We start from the raw sequence: 21,979 nt of genomic DNA on the forward strand, positions 1-21,979 counted from the left end.
TCAAAAGAAGGCATTTTGGAACATCTGCTACATAAGCTAGGATAATTCTAAAGCTGTAATGTTGTAATGATTATTAGCTATTGGCTAGTGCTCAGAATTTTATTGAACTCATTAATCTAAGAAAAATAAATATAATTATAACGATACTAATAAACGCTGGCTGTATCTTTATTTTGTAGTTTCCCCTTGTGTTTTTCAGAAAATAACCACTACCAGAGCGAGGCAAGACAGAACAGTCACAGCTGTGTTGTATATGTCTGTCTAACCAATTCCCTGCTCACGAGAGCTCCAGGCAGGAACCAGATATGTCGAAAAATGACACAGATGTCGATCTCTGAAACTCAGTGAACCACACTTTGACAAAATTGCCCTGCACCTAGGAAATGTTAACCTATAGCTTGAGGCTGTTGTTTTCAATGCTGCGAGATGCTGGAGAAAATGGAAGTACATAATGGTACCATAATGTCAATATTTAGCAACATGGAATTACCTCATGCAATTCATATACATACTTGATTTTATTTTTTTTATTTTTATTTTTTTAAAGTTTAAGAGTGTATAGCATTGTCTGTTTTTTTATTTTTGTTTTGTTTTTAATTTTTATTTATTTTATTTTTGGCTGTGTTGGGTCTTCGTTTCTGTGCGAGGGCTTTCTCTAGTTGCGGCAAGCTGGGGCCACTCTTCATCGCGGTGCGCTGGCCTCTCACTATTGCGGCCTCTCTTGTTGCGGAGCACAGGCTCCAGACGCGCAGGCTCAGTAGTTGTGGCTCACGGGCCTAGTTGCTCCGCGGCACGTGGGATCCTCCCAGACCAGGGCTCGAACCCGTGTCCCCTGCATTGGCAGGCAGATTCTCAACCACTGCGCCACCAGGGAGGCCCATACTTGATTTTATATATAGATAATTTCATATGTAACATTTTACACCTTGACAAAAATAAAATGATTTAAAAATACAATGTACCTAATTTGAAAAAATATGAAATTGGGGTATTTAATATTGACAAATTCTCCAGATAACTAAGGCATGCCTTTTTAATTATGGCAAAGTATGGCAAAAGTATTAAAAAGTTGTGATTTTATTCAAGGCTCTATCACTAATAAGCTGTGACCTTATAAGAAGTAGAGGAAGGTACATGAGTCTCAGTTTTCTTATCTGTAAAAGACAGGCAATAATACCTATACACTGGTTATACTGTAAGACTTAAAGATGATTGATATATGTAAAGCACAAAGAACATATAAGCGTTCAATAAAGGTTAATTATTTAAATGATTTTTAGTAAATACAAGATTTATTACATACTTTGTCTCCTACTTCAAATAGACTAACCATAATTCAGCATTTCCTTCATTACTAATGGTCATTATTTCAAAAGCAATTATTATGCTGTAATAAAGTATTACCTCCAAGGACTAAAGAGCTGTGTAAGCCTATTTACTGCAATCCCAAAAGACCTTGCTGTGATTTTTCAAGTTCTTATCTTAATAATAATTTTGACACCTCCTTTGTTAGCTGCCACTCTTTTGCCCTTAGTCCACCTACAGATGAAGGGAATTTCCTATTTGGACAGGGGGGTTGGCAGATGAGAATCTCAGAGGGTTTCGAGCATCTGTAGATTGGTAATGCAAAATCAGTAACTTCTTTTCCTAAGGAAAACTACAGAAAGTGAAATGCTACAGTTTTTGTGGCTATTGGGAATACATAAAAAAATCTATTGAGACAACATTTCAGGGGACATGAGTTATAAAAATAAAAATTGAGAAATATACCTCTCCTATATTTTTCTTTTGCCATTTTTATTCACTATTTCCTCTCTACACACAGCAGGAAGAGTCATATTCACAAAGGATGTAAGAAGTACATCTAAACTAAGAGTTAAAAAGTCTTTCTCTTTCAGAGAAGGAGAATCTCAGGTCCTCCCCTATAAGTAATTCATAGTATATTCACGTATGCAATGTATATGTTATACCCTATGCCGTGTGTGTGTGTGTGTGTGTGTGTGTGTGTGTGTGCGCGCACGCGCCTTATAGCCTAAGATTCAGTAAAGCTCCACTATTCTTCATTCTTTACGTACCCTTCATTCTCTGTCCTCACTGTTCACTCTTTTCCTTGGCTGGAATACTTCTGCCTACTCCAAGTAGCAAAGCCTTATGCTTCTTTAACTTTCACGTCAAATGCTACCTACTTTACCTTTATTATAACATATGACTTCCTCCAGAGTCTAATTCATGTTCTTTGCAGATTTACAACCTAAGTCTCTGGAGGGTTTCCTCTGTTTTAAAGGGCTCTGTGTTTATAGAGGACTGACAAAACATCTACTCCTAACAAAGGCCACACCAGAGATGATTAGGCAGCTCTTGGATTTAGCACAGATGAGACAAAAATGCAATCATGAAATTGACAATTCCTTCTAAACGCAGAAAATTTGAAGCAATTCAGCATAGCTGTTTTAGATTTGTGCTTGGGTTTGCTTAATATACCTTTAAAATTAGAGATTGGTGGAAAGAAACGAAATCTTTGTTTTATGGCTGCAACAAACGGGCCCCACCATGGTAAAAATGTCATTTATTCTTTCTCACAAAGAGACATTCGGTGCATAGTGCAAATAAAAGTAGCATTTTCCTTCTACTCAAGGTTTGTTAGATGAAACTTATGTTTTTAAAATGCACTGCAAACACCAAAAACTGATTGTACCGTTAACAGCTTTTAAATCAAAACAGCTTGCTATCTGGTAAGGACAGGAGAACTGGTTGATTTATTTCATAAAACTTCATGTACAAAGAGACACTGTCTATGAACTTCATGGAGAGAATACAGAGTCTGGAGGGGTAATTTTTATTACAATTTATAGTGGGATTATCCATACTCCACAGTTTTCAGATTTTATTGAGATTTTAATGGTAGTGTGATGCTGACACAGTTAACTGCAATGGGATAGGAGGTGTAATTTGTTTCACCCTGACTGGGAAATGAAATTGGCATTACTATTACATAAGAAACCTCACAGACTCTATTAATTGCCTAGATCCAATCAAAGCCATTATTTATCCTAGTTTCACAGGTAAACTATTTTACCTGAGAGTAAAACAATAAATAAGAACTGGCTGTAATTTTCATACAGCAATATCTTTTCATTAAGACTGTTCAGAAGCCATAAGAATATGTCTCACCCACAGGGGTTCAACTCCAGAAAACATTAAAACCTAAATCATATCAAGCATCTATAATGTACCACCAAATATTATTCTTCAATATTAAATGCAATGAAATAAAACAAACTTGGGAAACAGAAGAAACAATATACTCAAAAACACCAGGGAATTACAGATGGCCCACTGACATAAGAGAGTAACAGCTCTGGGAATGATATTCATTCATTCTGCAAACATTTATTGTTCATTGTGTGCCAGACACTGGACAAAGCAGTAAGGCCATGATATAGATACCATTATAATAAAGTTTTATATTATATATAATATATTTGAGCCAAATATATTGAGCCAAGAGAATATATTTTACATATATGTATATCTATGTGTAGGTGTATATGTATGGCATAAATTGTAATACAATTTGGTATGTGTCTTTCTAGAAAAGAAGGCATCTGAACCAGGTCTTTTTCCAGAGAAAGAAAAGGCCGTCCAGGAAAAGAAACTACATGGATAAAGGGATAGTTGTCATCATGAAAATCCATGGAAATGCTGGCTGAGACATGAGACATATTCAGTGGAATGGCAACAGCCTGGCGGGGAGGGGTGGTAGGATCCACACTGTGGGGATATGAGGAACCCTGCTGGTTTCCACTTTATGTTGTTGCTTCTTCTACCTCACCATACAGGGAAGGGTTCCTTTTATGTTTAGAGTTTAGGACTAGAGACCAGCACTGGCCATGGCATTCTAACTGAGCACCTCATATAAAACACTGCACCTACATTAATTAATTCATTTGTTCATTCACTAAGTATTTACTGAACATTGACTAGTGTCAGGCACAACGCAATGTGTTGGAAAAATTGTAGCTAATGAGGCCCAGATGGATTTTGGGAGATGTCAGCCTATTTTATCCTGTGAGTGAGGATTTATAATAATATATACTGCATTATATAAGCAACTACAGTTCTTGTCAACAGAAAAGTTTATTCTTATTGTAGGTCACCCCAGTCCCACTAGGTCTTTCTCGCACTGAGAAACTGAGAAACCCATATACCATGGGAATATCTTTCGAATTCTACTCCATTTCTGCTGAGCTTTTCCTAAGTCCCTAGCTGTTGAGAAGGCAGTTCTCTGATGAATTCTCCAAGGGCTACTCCCAGTTATCAGTTTCACCAAATTCTCCTATTTTCTGTCTTCCTGCAGTCCTGCTGTCCCAGACATAACTCTCTTTTTATTTTTTCTCTATGACATTCAATAAAACTTAATAGTTCACAAGTCGGCATATACGTGCGTCCACTAACCCAACAAACACAATCCACAGTTACAAAAAGAACTAAGCACAGATACATAGAAAGTAGCATTTTACTTCTACTAAACAGAAGTCACATACAAATGTGCAGGATGGGAAGTAGGACAAGTGAGTAGAAGGGATGCTTCTTAAAACAAAGTAGATAAGTTAGGTTTCAAATTCATGTTCAAGTTTCACTTTAAAAGAGCATATTCACTGCACTCCCTGACAACCCTAAACCAGCTGGGAAAACCCGAGAGCAATCACAGAAGAAATAACTTGATTCCATAGAGTTCCTCCAACTCTTTCCGTTCACATTATTTTAAAATTCCACCACTAGATGGCAGTACAAAGGCTATCATTTTCAATATAGGTTGCTTAGTTCCATAATACATCACTTCTGGGATAGGTGATTTGGTTACCTATAGAAGAGGAAGAAGAATCAAGCTTCAAGAAAAGGTAGAATGGTGAAGGGTGGAGGGAGATGGAGAAGGACACCTGGGAGAAGAAAGAAGACAGAAAGGGAGGGGAGATGGGAGAGTGCGAGGGTAAAGAAAAGAAGGTGGAATCAAGAAGGGTATTCGAGAGGGAGATGGAAAAAAAGAGAAAGGAAGAGGGAAGAATCTGAATTAAAGGTGACGGAACTCCATGTAGTCTCGTTCAAACTTTTTAGACAGGAACTACAGTAAGAAATACATATTTCAATATGACTCAGTACACAGACAGTATACAGACACACACAGTACTGCATTTGCATGTATGGAAGTAAAAGTTTCATGATATAATACTTATTTGGGTGATACTCCCATATTTCTTAATCAATTCCATCCTATTTAATTTCTTTAAAATGCTGATTATAAGCTAATAAACTGATTTCAAGATTCATCAACAGGAAAACGACTCACAGTGTGAACAGTATCATTTTAGTGTATTGTACACTAAAAAGCAGGCTTTTAAGAGAAGTTATTTTAAAAATCGCCATAGTGACATTTCTGGCCATATAACTGGTCCATAAAACATTTGTTGATAAAATGAAGAAAAACGATGGTGAAGACACCTGGTCATGAAAAACACATACAACTGGCCAATGATCAAAGTAGCATTCTCCCCACATGAAGGTGGCTGGAGGAAAGATGGAGTACGTGATGATTATTCTGTAAATTGGTAGCTCTTCTTTTATTTATTAGAAAGAAAGACAAATATCCATTTGTTCTTTTGTAAAGAACACAAAGTGGAAGAACAGTTAATCAAATTCTCCATTAACAATGGAGAACGGGCAGAGAGAAGGGGCTGAGAAAATAGTAACAGAGCTTGGAATAGAAAAAGAATTATTGTTGAGGGAGTGAGAAAAAATCGGGAGACAGAAACGACAGCCAGAGGGTTATAAATAATTAAAAAGCCAATTTAAAACAGTGCTGGCAAGGATTCTAAGACCAAGTTTCCCTTTTGGATCTTATATTCTTCCTTCTTTCATTTGTTCTTTCCAGGTCTTAAGAGTCACTAGGTAAAATGCCCATTTGCAAAAAATAACTGTATCTATATAGATATATCCAGATAAGGATAGATATCTATATCTCTCTATATATAGATATATCCATCCAATAACCAAAGGTTTCTTGCAATGAGTATATAAGTCCAAACATCATCAAAAGAATCCTATAAATATCTGCAATCTGATATGTAAAATAAGAATTTCCTTGCAGCATAACAGCACCTGTACTATTTGAAATTAGAAGCTTTATATTTAAATAGAACATGACTTCAGGAGAGAAAAAAGTTGTTCTTAAAAAAGGAAACTATAGAGGAAAGGAAAGATATTATATTTCAAGATCCAGTATGTTAATGTTCAATGTGTTAAATATTATCAGAGAAAACTTTTCAAGTGTGGTGAAAAATGAACATAGAAACTAACCTTAGACTAAATACTAGTAATATATCACATTTAAGCATCTATCTATTTAAATATAAATTAGACCACTTTATCCTAGGAGGCACTTGACCTAACAAATTAAAATGGTGTGCTAGGTATCACTTAATAACAGAATGGACACAAATTCCACTTTGGTAACCCCTTGCTTTAGCTACTTTATCTATTGAATGGGTTTGTCTCCTGTCTATTATCTTTGCTTCCTTACATAATATCTATCTCTGAATGAAGTATCACCTCTCTCTTAATGTGGATCGCCTCTGCAGGCCATACTTTTTTCTCTTCTTTTCCCCTTTGTAATTTTATTTACTATTTAACTGTGTGGGGGAAAAGCCAAACTCATTCCTTGACATTTTACAGTTTACATTTACAGTTTTCTCTTTTCTGCTAATTCTCTTAGAACAGTACATACAATTTCTGTCTCCTCTCTCAAGACAGTTATTATCATCAAATTTTAGACCTAACCCAGTCTATGCCAGACAAAACAGGGGAGTCGACAGATTGTGGGTATTTCAGATAAACAAGAGCATATAAGAAGCCATTTTTTTGATGGAATCCATTCAACTTCCTATGGGCGCCCAGAAGTGAAAAAATACAGATAAGTTTCTACTCCTTGTTGAAAATCAGGTAAAACCAAACAACAAATGACCAACGTTTCTATATAAAATATTCTGACCTGCTATTTAAAATTCAGTTTTTCATAAAAATTGGCTGCCTTTCTATTTGACATGTTCCTGTCTTATAATGACAGTAATAAAACACTCAAGTCCTATCAAAATCTAAATTCAAGAATAATAAGCCAAAATTCAGCAACCATCCATTCCTGCTTCCCAATAAGCAACATTAAAAAATTAACAATAAAAGATTGAGTAACTAGATGGTTTGTCAATAAACATTAAATTTAGATTTAAAATAGGAATCTGTATCTAGTAGTTATCATACTTAATTAAGCATAAGTAGAATACATTTACCAAAGGAAGCTGTGGTAGTTCAATCACTCAAGAAGCCAAGACAACCATATACATGAGCATAAGTCAGCTGCCCTGGACTATTCTGGTCCTATGGACAGATGATACCAGGAATCCATTGAATGGTGAACTAAAAGAGGACAGTCATGTGTAAGGTAGACAGGAGAAGCAAGTCTGTAACAAAATGAACCTGGACCTGAAATGAGATACCACAAACATCAACGTTGGGAAAGCTGACAGCAGAAGAAAACTGGCGACACAAAGAGATCTGAAATGGAGAGTTTCATGGGAGCAAAACTGCAGTTGCATTAGATGGTCAGGAGCTACAGTCATAACCTCCAACCAGCTCTGCAGCAATCACTGCAATGACCAGATTTCCCTTCACAAGTATAAATGGCCTAGGACTAAAAATACACTTGTGGCTTCTTTCTGTGGGCTGCTGAGAAAAGCAAAAGCCTGTAGGAAGAAATAGGGTTTGAGTATTTCAGATTTGCTCACAGCCACGGCCCTTTGAAATTCCTGAACCAGTGCTATGGGAATAAGGTATAGTTTTGGAAGATTCCTCACTTCATCTAAAAATAATAGAAAAATAACACGCTTTCATTAAGGGAGATGACGAAAGAAATGACATGCCCAAATGGCTGCTGGTTTCTTAACAGCAGTAACAACAGGCTCTCGTCAGACATCTGGGGGAAAAAGTACTTTAAACTCAAGGATCTTATCCTGTAAATATTTGAAGTCAGGAATAATGCACTTATGACCCATAATGAGTTATTTTTCAAGTATGACATCATTATAAGAAAAAGTCTTGATGCAAGAAATATGTTTTGTAAAACTTCTGGTAGGCTGGGCTGCCAGGGTTGCATTTTCAGGAAAAAGAATGTGGTTGCATAGGAAACGAGCTGAGCTTTTTCTGCTGGGCAATCTCCTTTTTTACAGCCACGGGGACATCCAGTGGGTTTGGGTGGCTAAGGAGAAGACAATATGGGGAAAGGGGGAGAAGACAGACCAACAGACCATCTATATAACGTAGCAAAGAAGGATGCAATAGTGGTCAGGGAAGAAAACTGGGCAACAGTGAAATACCCAGCTGGCTTTTCAGTTCTGGCTTTTTCAAAGCCACCGGTCAATCACACCTTTGCTCGAGCCTCGTTCCTGGGCATCAAGGTGATATTACCTGTTCCTTTAGCTACATGGAGAAAGGACTAGCTCACATATGGGAGGGAGAAAGTAAATCCTTTTTTTTTTTTTTTTTTTTAGCTCTTTAGTTGGATGGTCACAGACTGGCTATGGCCTTGCTCTTTAAGTGTTCTGCGTTTCTGAAATGTAATATCTATTAATATTCAATTATACAAATGTCTTTAAACAACAAATTATTTGGGGGTTACCTTTTTCTTTTAATTATTCTGTACATTCCAGTAAGTGGTGAATGAGAAACGTTTGATCTTATATTCATATTAATGCTGGTATCGTTTTTATAATTCTCAGTGGAACCCACATTTTGCTGAACTCCTGTTTGCTTTTCATTGTCAATCCTAGATCATTATCTGCTGTTTTTTGCATTTTCTTTCCTTTTCCATTATGTATCTTTTTTCCTAAAACTTGTGTCAATCTAATAAATTGTCTTTAGAATTTGGGTTAATTACTGCAAGATGCAGGTTACTTCCACAAAATTATACATGCAACTAATGTGCAATTAACAATTTTGCTTCTGTAATTCTTCCCTCTCTAGAATTACCCATTTTCAACTGTCTACTGGATTATTCTTGACAGAATACAAATATGCTATACTTTCTGCCTCTTTTAAAATTCTCCCTTGAGAGCGTAAATGCCTCTCCAGCTATCATGCCATTCCTCCAAAACTCTTCCAGCAAAACTACTCCAAAGAGTTGTCTAGACTTTGTCGCCCCTGCCTCACGTCCCATCTGAACATGAACTCACTTCAGTCCGCCCTTTGTCCCCACCACTCCACTGACACAGTGTCACCAGTAAACTCCATCCTCCCAAAATGCTCCATTCTTAGTCCTCATTTTGTTTGGCCCCTTAGAAGCTTTTGATACATTTGATGAGTCCCTCTGTGAAACGCTCTCTTCACTTGCATTCTCTTAAACACTCTTTCCCTCACCTTAACAGTGGATCAAAAGGAAGGAAGGAAAAGAGAACCAAAAAAGTGCCTACTTTTCCATCAAGGCAATAACAAACGAAGAACAACTTTGCTTGTGATTTGTTTTGACCTTCTATGCTTCCTTCTGCTAAATATCTGTAAAAACTAATGAAAATCTCCTGGGAAATCTACCAAAAACTTCCCCAGGCTGAACTGAAATTCCTTTACAAGGTCAAATCATCACTTTAGGGTCTTGTTTATAAATAACAGGTCTCAGGTTCTGTGGAGAGCCTTCTACCCCCCAGCACTATCACTTCGAGGGGCTAACTGCTACTTTGTCCTGTATCAAGCAGAAAAATGTCCTCCTCTGGAAACCTTCTCTGACAGCACCCCTCTGATGGCTCTAGTCTACACTGTGTTTACTGTGCCTTCCAGAACATCATGCCATTTTCCTTCCTATCACAGATTACATTCAAGACCCAACTGAGATCTGTTGGTGCCCTGGGCTAGCTGACGACTTGCCATTCCTTTAGACCATATTCCATAAATACTGGATAGGCTGGAGTTCTCTCCTCATTAGAATGCTTTTTCACATCCGAGCATACCGTGCGGAAGTTCCAGCCCACCACACTCCCAAGCCCCGATCACCCCTTTCTGAGCATCTCAGCAAAAACATTTTTTCCAACCACATATAACACCCTGTATGAAAATACTTCTGTCATATACAACTTTCTCTCTCTGCAGTTATAATTAAACTCTTTGCCCTAGGCACATCCATGGCTGGTCTACATTTTAACCCAACTCTGTCCACAGTTTTCAGTTAATTGTACGATTTTTCTGTTTGATGTCAAAATCTCCCAGTAGACTACAAGCACTCAGATAGAAACAGCATCTGTTTTGCTCAACACTATGTCTCTGGTGCCCGTAAAATGCCTGATCCATAAGAGATGCTCAATAAATACTTGAATGGACAAATGACTCAATTCATGTTATTTTAGATACAGATGTATTCATTCACAGTCCCTTGTGTAGTGTCATGTAAGGTAATCTATTTCTCTACCACAGACCAGATATGTTATACCAACTTTAAAGGTAATTAGCTAGTACAATCACCTACATTTATATGAGTTAGTTTTGTATTTTTATTAGTAGCATTTTGAAAAACCAACTCCCCTACTGTATTTTCTTTTGCTCATCCATACCAGATATACAAGTCCTATTTGAGAATGGAAATAGGGCTCCCTTTATCACCCAGTCATTGCATTGCTGGCCCAGTGCCCAGTGCATATGTGCAAAATAAAGACGTGAGGAATCACTGAAATGCCCTCTCCTTTATTCATTCTGTGAGATAGGCAGGCCTCCTCCACTAGATAATTTTACCATCATCTAATTAATCAATTAAATAATTAAAAAAACTTATAAAATGCTGTAGCAATATCTGTAGAATGTGAGGATTATAAAAACTTAATATAAATTAATAAACATAGAAAGTATGAGATTTTCCAGACAATTTCTCATCCTAAACTCTCATCCCTTATAATTTGTTGTAACAACTTTGAGAAGCATTTCTATACCAACTTCTTGGAAGCAGTTTTTCACTTTTAAATTCAATAAGTCTTTTTTCCTCCAACTTTCTGTTTTTATACGACAGAGAAAAAATTTCTGAACATTATTGCTTCAGGTATTTTTTTTTGGGGGGATATAATAATGATAAATAACTGCAAACATTTATTGATAGTTGATCAGTGCTAGACATCTACACATAAGCTCTTACTTTATCTTCCCAATAATCTTCCAAGATATATACTGTTATTCCCATTTTATCACTGAAGAAAATGAAGATTAGTGAAATTAAATAACTTTGCCCAGTTACTGCCCAGTCCAAAGCTGGAAGTGAGGGAACTAGGATTCTAACCCATACAACCTTGACCACAAATCTCATGCTGTTAACATCCACATTATAGTTTAGTGTGTTTATGGTTATATAAATGTTTACTCTTGATATGAGGAAACTACTGAATAGAAAACACTGCATGAAACTAACAAATATACTCATGTAGAGAACAAATTACAGCATGAGTCTTACTTAACACAGTTCTTCTGCAAAGATAAATTTTCCAGAAAATTAAATTTTGGCAGTAAACTTTAAATAAAAGTAATCTCTCCCATAAAATAATGGCAAATAAAAGAGATATCTCTTTTGTTTCCTTCATTAGAGCATGAAAATTATAAAAACAGGTCATGAACAGTGTTAAAATCCTTATCAATCGCCTTCACAATAAAAGCAATATTTTTCATAAGTGTTATTGCAAAAAGATTGGGTTCTATGGTGTACACATATACACATATATAATGTAATACACGAGGTTATAATTTTTCTAGTTGTTAATTTCTAATTCTTAAAAAATTTAAAGCACATCTGTAAATTATAAAAGAAAATAAATACCTAATGTGGCCTTTAGTTATGTTATTATTATTCAAATCAATTAGCTCATTTGGATCAGAAGTATTAGTAATATCAAAGAAGGTTTGACTCAAGAAAAATCTATGTAAAGACTCACTTCTTTTTCTTCTACCTGCTCACAAAGATGGTGGTGGGACTACTTCCTGGCCTTTGCCCATAAAAGCACAAAAAAAAAAGAAAAAAAAAAGAAAAAAAAAGGTTGTCAGGTAAGCAGAGCGTCTGGATCTCAAGTTTGCAGTTTAAACCTCTGACTGCTGTAAAGCACAAGATTTTTCACGTGGTAAAACTGGGAAGATGAAATTTGTCATGTGCTATGAAGAAACTCACAGCAGATAAAATAGTAACTTGCAAAAGATGAATGCACAATTTTGTAATGTATGTTTGCAAAAATTTCTCCAAGTTCACGACCAAATGTTATTCCTATGCACTGAATCCTACCTTATACAAGAACCAAAACAACTATGTTTACTAGTATTTTACACGAAGGCAGTGTTTTATGTATTCACCCATCATATTTTAATTATGGGCCTCGGAAGTAATATGGTATCAAAGCAAAAAGTAATGCACTCTAAGTCTTAATCCATCGTCATTTCTAGGCTCTGAAGACAAAATACACACATATGAGTTGATGATTATAGGCATTTTACATCTCTATAGAAGGGTGGCTTATGTTTTTAGATTCATAGAAAGGGAAGAAAAATCAACACCATGATATTATTACAATTCCTTCTATTTAAAAATGAAGCAAAAAGAAATTAGAAGAAGAAAAATAACTTCATGATCAGCTGTCTATCATACATAATTAACTTGGTATTATTACATACAGTCATATAACAAAGTATCTTTCTGTCTTCTAACCCCCAGAAGGAAATATTAATACTGCATTTTGAATGATTTCTATCATATGGAGGCTTCCTGCTATTTAAAATAATAACTTAGACTTGTATGAAGATAAGAACTCAAACTACATAACACATTTGTAGCCAAACACCTAACTTTAGAATTACTTTAATGGCAACTTAATTTACAAATTACTCAAAAGTGAATGATCGATCAGGTTCCAACCACTGGAACTTCATGGAATTTTATATTATTGCCAGACAAGTTAAGTTCCAGTCTGAACAACTGAAAGAAGAAACATCCTGACACACTTTTTAAAAATTTCACAGTGGTTAACCTCTACGAGGGATTTACACATTTACATCTCACAAGCAGTTACGCTGACTATAGATTGAACTTTCTATCTGAGCACTTGAAGGTAAAAATATTTTGCAAAGTTAGGTATTTGAATTCTGACATTAAATGACTTGATACATAGAAATATGGACTAAGTAATACTGAAGCATATACCTATATAAATATGAGGTTAGTTTCTACTAAACTGTGCTCTACTCAGCAGTGGATCTGCTGTCTCCTCTGTGCCGTTCTGCACAGAACTTCCTTGGATGTAGTGTGTTTGCCTACGACTTAGGGTCCGCTCACTGAATAAATGAAGAGTTACTGCTGAAATAAATCAAGGCTTGCTTGTGTCTCTTACCTTTGCCATGGCTTCTCCCATCCTCCAAAAGTGGTACGACGATAGTGTTGTTCACATTTCCAGGTGACCGCACAGCTGTGTAGACAACAGGCACCGACTGGACCACCACGGGGATGCGGTGAACGTGACTCAGTTTGTTAGACTGTAAATTCATGGGACTTGAAGGCGGAACGGGATGGATAATGTGCAAAAACTGCTGGCCTCCCACACCAGAGGCGGAGGCAACAAGGGGCCCTGGAGTTAATACCGTTGACGAAGATGATGCTGAAGATACTGATGTTATAACAGTTGGGGATGAGGCTGGACGACTAGAAGACGACGAAGAGGTTGAAGTTGAAGACGGGGAGGAGGCGGACGCTGTCATGGAAACGGGGGAGGAGGAAACGGCTGTGGGGGACGTCCTGGCTTTGTTGATGGACAAGTCCACTGGCTCAGTTTGTGTCTGGAAGTGATCTACGCATAACGGGTCCTCCGGGGGTTCCCCTTTCACATTATTTAGCAACAGGGGAACAGCTTCCATATCGGGGTAGTTGTGGACGTTTGGAGACTGTGGGGAGAAAAATAGAGGTATGATTGATGACTTGAATGTTTTTTAATTTTTCTCTTATTGCTACAGAACATTAATTCGCTCTCCAAATATCTGAAGAACTGCTCGGACAGTCGTCATAATTAAAGTGGAGAGTACAAAAGCACAACAGAGTAAGACGACTGGGAGAGCGACAGACATCATTGTCGAAATCCAGGGAAGTACACTACGGAGGAGAAAAGAAGCCACAGGAACCTAAAAATGAACAGCGATTTTACATAAAATCTTCTGAAAGACCAGTTCAGAATGCAAAATATTATCTTAAGACAGCATAAATACAACCTCTTCAATTAAAAACATTCGCTCTGTTTGTCTGACCCATCACTGCACTTAAGAGTCTCAGTTTCCTTGGTTATAAACTAATGGGAATTTTGATTAGATAAGCTTAAATAGCCTTTCCAGCTCTAAAATTCTACAATTTCATGATTCCAACCCTTTACTCAACACTCTAATAAATCTGCAGGCATAATATTACCTGGCAACAACACGGGGGAAACTCACCACGACATTTCAACTTTCATATTTGGTGCAAGAGCCATCATACCATTCTCATTTTGAGCATTAAAACAGGGCATAAAATTCTCTAACCTCCCACACCCGCTTGCTAAATTACTGAATACAAACCATTTCTAATAACTGGATTATAACTGAGCTCACAGCAATGAAAAAGTTTTTCTCAAAATAATATACAGAAATACAACAGACATTTTTAGGAAATAATTTTAGGAAAAGCTTATTCTGTAAATCTTAAGTTGCCTATGCTTGTGCTGTGTAATTTAAGACAATGATAATAATTTTGTCCAAGTTTGTTTTCATGCTTTCAAGATTTAAGGAGCAAAATTTAATAATAAATAATAATAAAAAATCCAAGATTCCACCCAGACTAATGGGCTCAGTGTGTTATTACTGAGCATGAATATAATTTATTTTTATACCTATTCACTCATAAATTCAAGAAATAGTTACTAAATGTCTATTTCCAAGGCCTAAAATGGCCCCCAAATTAGCAGGTGTCCGTCTAGCCTTAACAGAGAGTTAGACTACAAAAGATTATTTTTGGTTATATCTAATTTGACCAGCCTAACGTAGACATTATTGTTCTATTATATGAAGACCAAAACTTTTTTTTTTCAGCTTCACTATGGTATGAGAACAACAATGCCTAAAATTATATTAAATTGGTTCATTTCATTCTTTGTTTAATAAAAGATTTTGGTTTGCTAGTCCCCTCAAAGCTTGAGCATACACTTAAAGGAACAAAACATGCTTCTTCAAATCTTTCTTTATAGAATATAAATTATAGCTCCATTCAGAAAATACAATAGTGCAAGGGCATTTTATTTAGCAACAATGAGAAAAGAAAGAAAATAAGCTAAACAATGGTACCAGATCAACTAAACAGGAAAATGGGTTGATATTTTATTGTTTGTTTGTTTTTTTTGCTTCTAGGCTAACATGGTTACTTACCCACCAAAAGAAAAGAATTAGAAAATATCAAAATGAAGCATCCAAAATATCTACTGCATAAAATTCTAAATGACAAGGTTTCATTTCATGTGCTGAAATTGAGAAATAAGAATTTAGATATTCTCAGATATTAAGAAACAAAAGAAAAGAAACACCATAAACAGAGCAACTTTTATAAAAACCTATTAGCATTATCTACTCTTCTAACTAGAACACTATTTCAGTCTGTACCCAGTATTATCATTTAATTTCTCTGTAGAACAATGTAGGATGTTTTTTATTAGTATGTCATACCCACATAGAAATTCTTTGTTGAGGCTGTTTTCATAAAATATCCCAGTTGGTTTGTCATTAAAATTATAAAATATGTCATTAAGCACAAATTATCATAGTTTGCTTTCAAATATAGCCTTAATTTCTCTCCAAAATTCTAATTTTGGAAATAGTGACTATTTCCATCACGAATTTTTTTCTTCCTAATTATACTTAGACACAAGGTTCTAACATAGGTTTATAAACCAAAGGCTGAGGTGCAATTCATTGTTGTAGAAACATTTCATAAAGTAAATGAAAGAGTGCTTGACAATACAGGAGGTAAACATGGAGCTTATTTGTAAATAGATGGCTTCTGAGGCATCAAGCTTCACTGAGCTTTGCAAACTGCTTAAGACTTCTGTAGATTATGAACACGAGTCCATACTTTGTAGGTATCTGCTTAATCCCTCAGTAAAAAAAAATTTTACTCCTTAAGCTGTTTTACAACAATAGAGGAAGAGCACTCTTCTTGTAATTCTGCTGTATATACCAGAAAGCTAGGAAGACCAAATACTAAGAGCCCCTAGGTGCTTTCAAATACTTGAGAACTATATAGCTTTTGCATGAGCTCAAACCAAAATACAGAAAGTGCTCATAAAAATTAGGAAGGATCAACCAAACCTTTGGACAACAGACGTATCTTATTTGGGAACGTTAGACATGTTATGCATGAATTTATAAGTGTAAACATCACAGACGCACATGCTGGTTCCTATTTCATACGTAGCAGTTGAAATGCAGCCAGCATATCCAAAAACAATGCCTCATCAGTATAAAGAGGACAAAACCCTGATCATACCATTCAACCATTTACAGTGTTGACCTAATATATTCTCATAGCCCATACCAATCACTTCTACTGTGATAATGTGGCCAGTAAACCATCCATAATTCCAGCTTCAAGCTGCACATACGTACACGTAAGACCAGCAATACTGCATAAATATGTTTCCCAAAGAGTTGAGGTATATGCTTCCTCCTCCTTTTAGGAAAAAGAAAAGACCTGAAAGGCTTGATCCTGAAATCATTATTAGAATTCATTTCTTGGCTTTTGGAGAGTGGAAAATGGAAACACATTGGTTCCGAGATATGAATCCATAAACGTGTAGCAATGGGAGAGCAGCCAAGAGAGAGAAGGAAAGCTGGGGAAACCATGGGAAAACACCAAACAAGCAGCACTTAGAGCAGTTAGAAATTAAATAAAAGGACTACACAGATTTGAGAAAGTGAGAAAAGATATGGCTATGTTACCAGGAAACAGCCTCTAAGAGGCAGGGACACTGAAAAGACCAGATATCACAAAGAAATGTTTTATGCACAATTAGGACAAGAAAATTTTGTAAAAAGAACAAAGAAAGGATTTCATACTAAAATTCTGCCCTTGGTCACTAACTACTCTTTTTTTTTTTTAAAAACACTTTTATTATTTATTTATTTATTTATTTATTGGCTGTGTTGGGTCTTCGTTTCTGTGCGAGGGCTTTCTCCAGTTGTGGCAAGCGGGGGCCACTCTTCATCGCGGTGCGCGGGCCTCTCACTATCGCGGCCTCTCTTGTTGCGGAGCACAGGCTCCAGACGCGCAGGCTCAGTATTTGTGGCTCACAAGCCCAGTTGCTCCGCGGCATGTGGGATCTTCCCACACCAGGGCTCGAACCCGTGTCCCCTGTATTGGCAGGCGGATTCTCAACCACTGCGCCACTAGGGAAGCCCCAACTACTCAATTCTTGATACAACATTGACGGACGGCTCACAGCAGCATCCGCTAAGCACTGCTGTTGTTTTGTTGTTTGTTTGTTTTAAATAAAAGCCCATCAAGATTTTTGCCTGGGAGCAGTGACTTTAGCTGAATTTTTGCTGTTGATGACCCTGAGGTGGAAAAGATGATCAAACACTTAAACTATATTTAATATTATCAACAGAAACAGAATTCCTTCTAAGGATGTGAAGACTGAAGGGCATGCTGCATTTTTGTCAAAGAGAATGAGAGTAATTAATTTCATTTTCCAAGAGATGATATAATATTTCTTGGAGGGGGTCCGCAATAAAGTAATTTTTCAGCCTTTCATACCTTAAGAAATAAATGCATAAACACACACAAAAGTCTGACAAGGTAAATGTAACAATATACTTCATTAAAAAAAGGTGTGTGAAAAACCTAAAGATAAATATAAGTAGGATTATACTGCTGCATAATAATATTTCTTCAAAAGTCTGAAAGCCAGTTTGATTCAAAATAATCCACTCAATAAAATATAATGCACAATATTCTAGTGAACGTATTCCCTTCAGTGATCTGGGGATTACATGTGAGCTGGTCTAATGAGATCATCTTTTTCCTGAATAAACGTTTTAAAATGTAACTTCAGCTGTAGACATTTTGTTGAATAAATGCAAAAATGTATCTAAAACTTTCTCTGTGTGAGTACTCAGAGTGCCTGATGTGTTTCCTACAGTCAGCCATTGCCATCAGCTGAATCTTATAACAGTCCTCAAGTGAATATGGGTTTTTAAGGCTTGTCATGTATTTTGATCACCTGGTAATCTTAAAAAGAGAAAAAAAATATATGGACACCACCTCATCTTTGGAAAGCCCTCCAGAGACTCTTACATTTGGTTGAGGACCACTTGGGTAATATTCTGCTAAATGTTATCCAAGATTTATAAGCTGTTTCATCTTTAAATGCCAGGGAGCCAGCAGGCCAGCAAACAGCATTTAAAGCATAAAAAGATTATGTTTAATTTTATCTTTTCAACTTTATAAAAGTTTTTTGAGAAATCATTTCATGGCAGCGTTTACAAGATTGTAGAGTGACTTGCCTACTGTTACATAGCTCATGGCTTCACGGTTTATAAGAATCCGCTTTATAACCTGTTATGTGGTTATTAGAGACAGAAAATTTGATTTGGACACAAAAGACTTGAATTCATGACCTGCCCTGTTACTTATTAGCTGTACAGTCATGGTACCATCATTAAAATTCTCTAGGTCTGCGTTTAGCCACCTATAAAAGAGTAATATTAATTCCAAACTCACACAATTGTTGTAAAGATTGAATTTAGGTCATTAAGTGCTTTTAAGTAATACTGAGAATTGTGGGACAGAAGCAAATGAGCTTCCCCTTTTAGAGCAAAAATTCCAAACAGAACCTGATCTATTACTATAGCTCCATGAACTCAGCATAAGATATATTCTGAGGCAGGATCACATAATACAGCCACTGTAGAGGGGCAGTGTTTGCTAAACAACCAAACAGATATATGTTACAAAAGTAAGCTGAACATGCAGAAATATTGTAAGCATTTTCAGGTTCCCCATAAAATTTTAAACAAACACATCCTCTCTTAAAATGCACAAGACAGTCATTTGACATTATTCAAATTTTTTTTTCTCTATTTTTTTTTAGCTTAATTAGATTGGCCCACAGGATGAGCATGTAATAGGTGACGGAATACATTTTAATTGACTAGTCTGATTTGTTAATTCCACTATATAAATATCGCCTATCAATCCATAGTTCAGTTGGTATCCATTATGACAATAATACATAAATATATTAAAATAATTGTTTGGGGATGTTGGCTATTCTTCAACAGTCTTATCATGAGATGAAATAGTAGAGCTTTGTTTCTTGTGTCTCGGTAGAAATTTAGTTTATGTAAGTTTCACTGACTTGGTGAGTAGTTGAATGTGCACTTTCTATGAGAGGTGCTTAAAGAAACTTACTGTGCACTTCATGTAAAAAAAGGAATAAACTGGGCTTCCCTGGTGGCGCAGTGGTTGAGAATCTGCCTGCCAATACAGGGGACACGGGTTCGAGCCCTGGTCTGGGAAGATCCCACATGCCGCGGAGCAACTGGGCCCGTGAGCCACAACTACTGAGCCTGCGCGTCTGGAGCCTGTGCTCTGCAACAAGAGAGGCCGCGACAGTGAGAGGCCCGCGCACCGCGATGAAGAGTGACCCCCGCTCGCCGCAACTAGAGAAAGCCCTCGCACAGAAACGAAGACCCAACACAGCCAAAAATAAAAATAAATTAAAAAAAAAAAAGTAATAAACTATGACTCCATATCCTATTATCATTGAGCTTTTGTTATACTGCATTATTTTAAATGCAAATACACTTTATTTAAAGAGTAGAATTCCTCTTTGTACATGAAATGCACAATAGGTACATGTCTTAGTTTTCCACATTAGTAAATGAAAATTTAAAAATATGAGCACCATGGTTCAAGCAAGCAACCTGCTCAACTCTGACTGGTCATTTTTGCTCAAAGTGTGAAAGGCACCAAACATCAATTTGTGAAGAAACAAGTACTTCGCTTTCCTCTCTATTGTGTTATTTTACTAAAAAGGAAGGCCTATTTTTCAAAATTTGTCTCGCATGGGCCCTGGTGGTCATCATTCACCTTTCTTTCAAGCCTAGTGATTTTTCTTCTTTATTCTTCATGTTAAGAGCAAACTCTTAACTACAACTGCTGTAAAAGTGTGAATTTGTAAACCTGACCAAGAAAAAATTAAAGCAAAGTACACTCAAAAAAGGAAAAACAAATTGTAATTTTTCTAAAAGTACGGATGAGAGAATAAAAGGCAACAAGTAGAAATATCCTACGTTTACAATCTGGAACTTGGTTTCAAAAGTACTGAATGAGTTAAAGAGGAAGATATTTCAATGAATATTTAATTCAACTGCTTTATCTCAATCTCTCAAATGCTGGTTTAAGAAATGATTGATTCCTTAAGAAAATTCAGAACATATGCATAACATAATGGACTCTTCGTGCTTTTACATTTATGTTTTTATGCTTTCACATTCAAATTGAAAATGCCAGCCTTCTAAAAGGATTCAATACAGGCATTTAAATTTATCCTAAATTTTCCTTACTTCCTAGTTATTATATTTTTCCATGACCTATTTATTTCCCAGGGCTTTCATGAATCATATTATTTACCCAAAGCAATCAATTTATGTTAACAGTTGACTGCACATCTGAAATTCTGGTTTGGCACTTACATGTTGTAAAGTTAGGGTCATACCTGAGGTGGGGAGGATTCTCCTACAGGGTGGTAGAGGACAGAGGCATTTCTATTTGTGCATTTAAAAAATTAATAGCAGACATTCCTAACCAACGAAAAGACTAACAAACTCGTTTGAACATGGATATAATGTGTTACATGTAAATTAATATTGTGTTCTACTACATAACATAATCATTGAAGACTCAAACGCATTTGTTAGATGAGAATATTTGTGCTCAAGATATTAAGCCACTTAAATCCCACTTACCTGGTCAAATGAGATAACAAAATAGTGTCACAACAATAAATGTCCAAAAAGGAAGTATAAGAAGTTAGTTTTGTTCCTATTTTCTTATAATTACTGTCAAACTGAACTTCACAAAAGCATGCAAATATGTCTTAAAAATAAATTTTATGAATCCAACTATACGACATTTTGGAAAAGGCAAAACTATAAAGACAGTAAAAAAGATCAGTGGTTGCCAGGGGTTTGGGGGAAGGGAGGGGAGGGATGAAAAAGAGAAGCACAGGGGATTTTTAGGGCAGTGAAACTCTTCCGTATGTTACTGCAATGGTGGTTACATGTCACTATGCATGTATCAAAACCCACAGAAGTGTACAACACAAAGAATGAACCTTAATGTAAACTATGGACGATACTTAACAATAATGTATCAATATAAGTTCATTAAATCATTAAATCTAACAAAGTATTACACTAATGCAAGACTTTAATAACAGGGGAGACTGCGAAGGGGGGGGTAGGGTGGCTATATGGAATTCTTAAGTACAATCTGCCAAGTTATTCTGAAAGTATAAATCTCTACTAAAAAAGTAAAGTCCCCTAATGATTTTAAATTAACTTGAATGTAACATTAGTGCTACTGATTAAGATTCAATTTTATCTATTATTTTGTTTATAATTCTTTGCAAAATTCATAAACCAAAACTATTATCATAACACTTGCAAATTTTTTTTAAGAGGTAACTGCTATAGACTTATCTTGACTACATCATAGTTAAGTTTTTTCTTCTTTTGGTTTTAAATTGGTATTATTATTCAGTGACTGATGTAAGATATTAAAGTTTCACTATATGTGACAGGAACATGTCTTACAGACTTTTAGGGATAAAAAGTTCATTTGAATCTTCAC

At 36.1% G+C, this 21,979-nt stretch overlaps 1 protein-coding gene across 7 annotated transcripts in view; it reads right to left on the bottom strand.

The window, feature by feature from the left end:
* KLF12 (KLF transcription factor 12) overlaps positions 1-21,979 on the bottom strand; it is a 455,655-nt gene that overhangs the window by 136,185 nt on the left and 297,491 nt on the right. For all 7 annotated transcript variants that reach the window (XM_059902659.1, XM_059902662.1, XM_059902657.1 and 4 more), the window contains one exon: positions 13,443-13,989. In XM_059902659.1, coding sequence (XP_059758642.1) covers positions 13,443-13,989 — 547 coding nt within the window. The remainder of the gene's footprint in view (positions 1-13,442; positions 13,990-21,979) is intronic.

Source organism: Balaenoptera ricei, chromosome 18, assembly GCF_028023285.1.
Source record: "Balaenoptera ricei isolate mBalRic1 chromosome 18, mBalRic1.hap2, whole genome shotgun sequence".
NCBI classification, from domain to species: domain Eukaryota; kingdom Metazoa; phylum Chordata; class Mammalia; order Artiodactyla; family Balaenopteridae; genus Balaenoptera; species Balaenoptera ricei.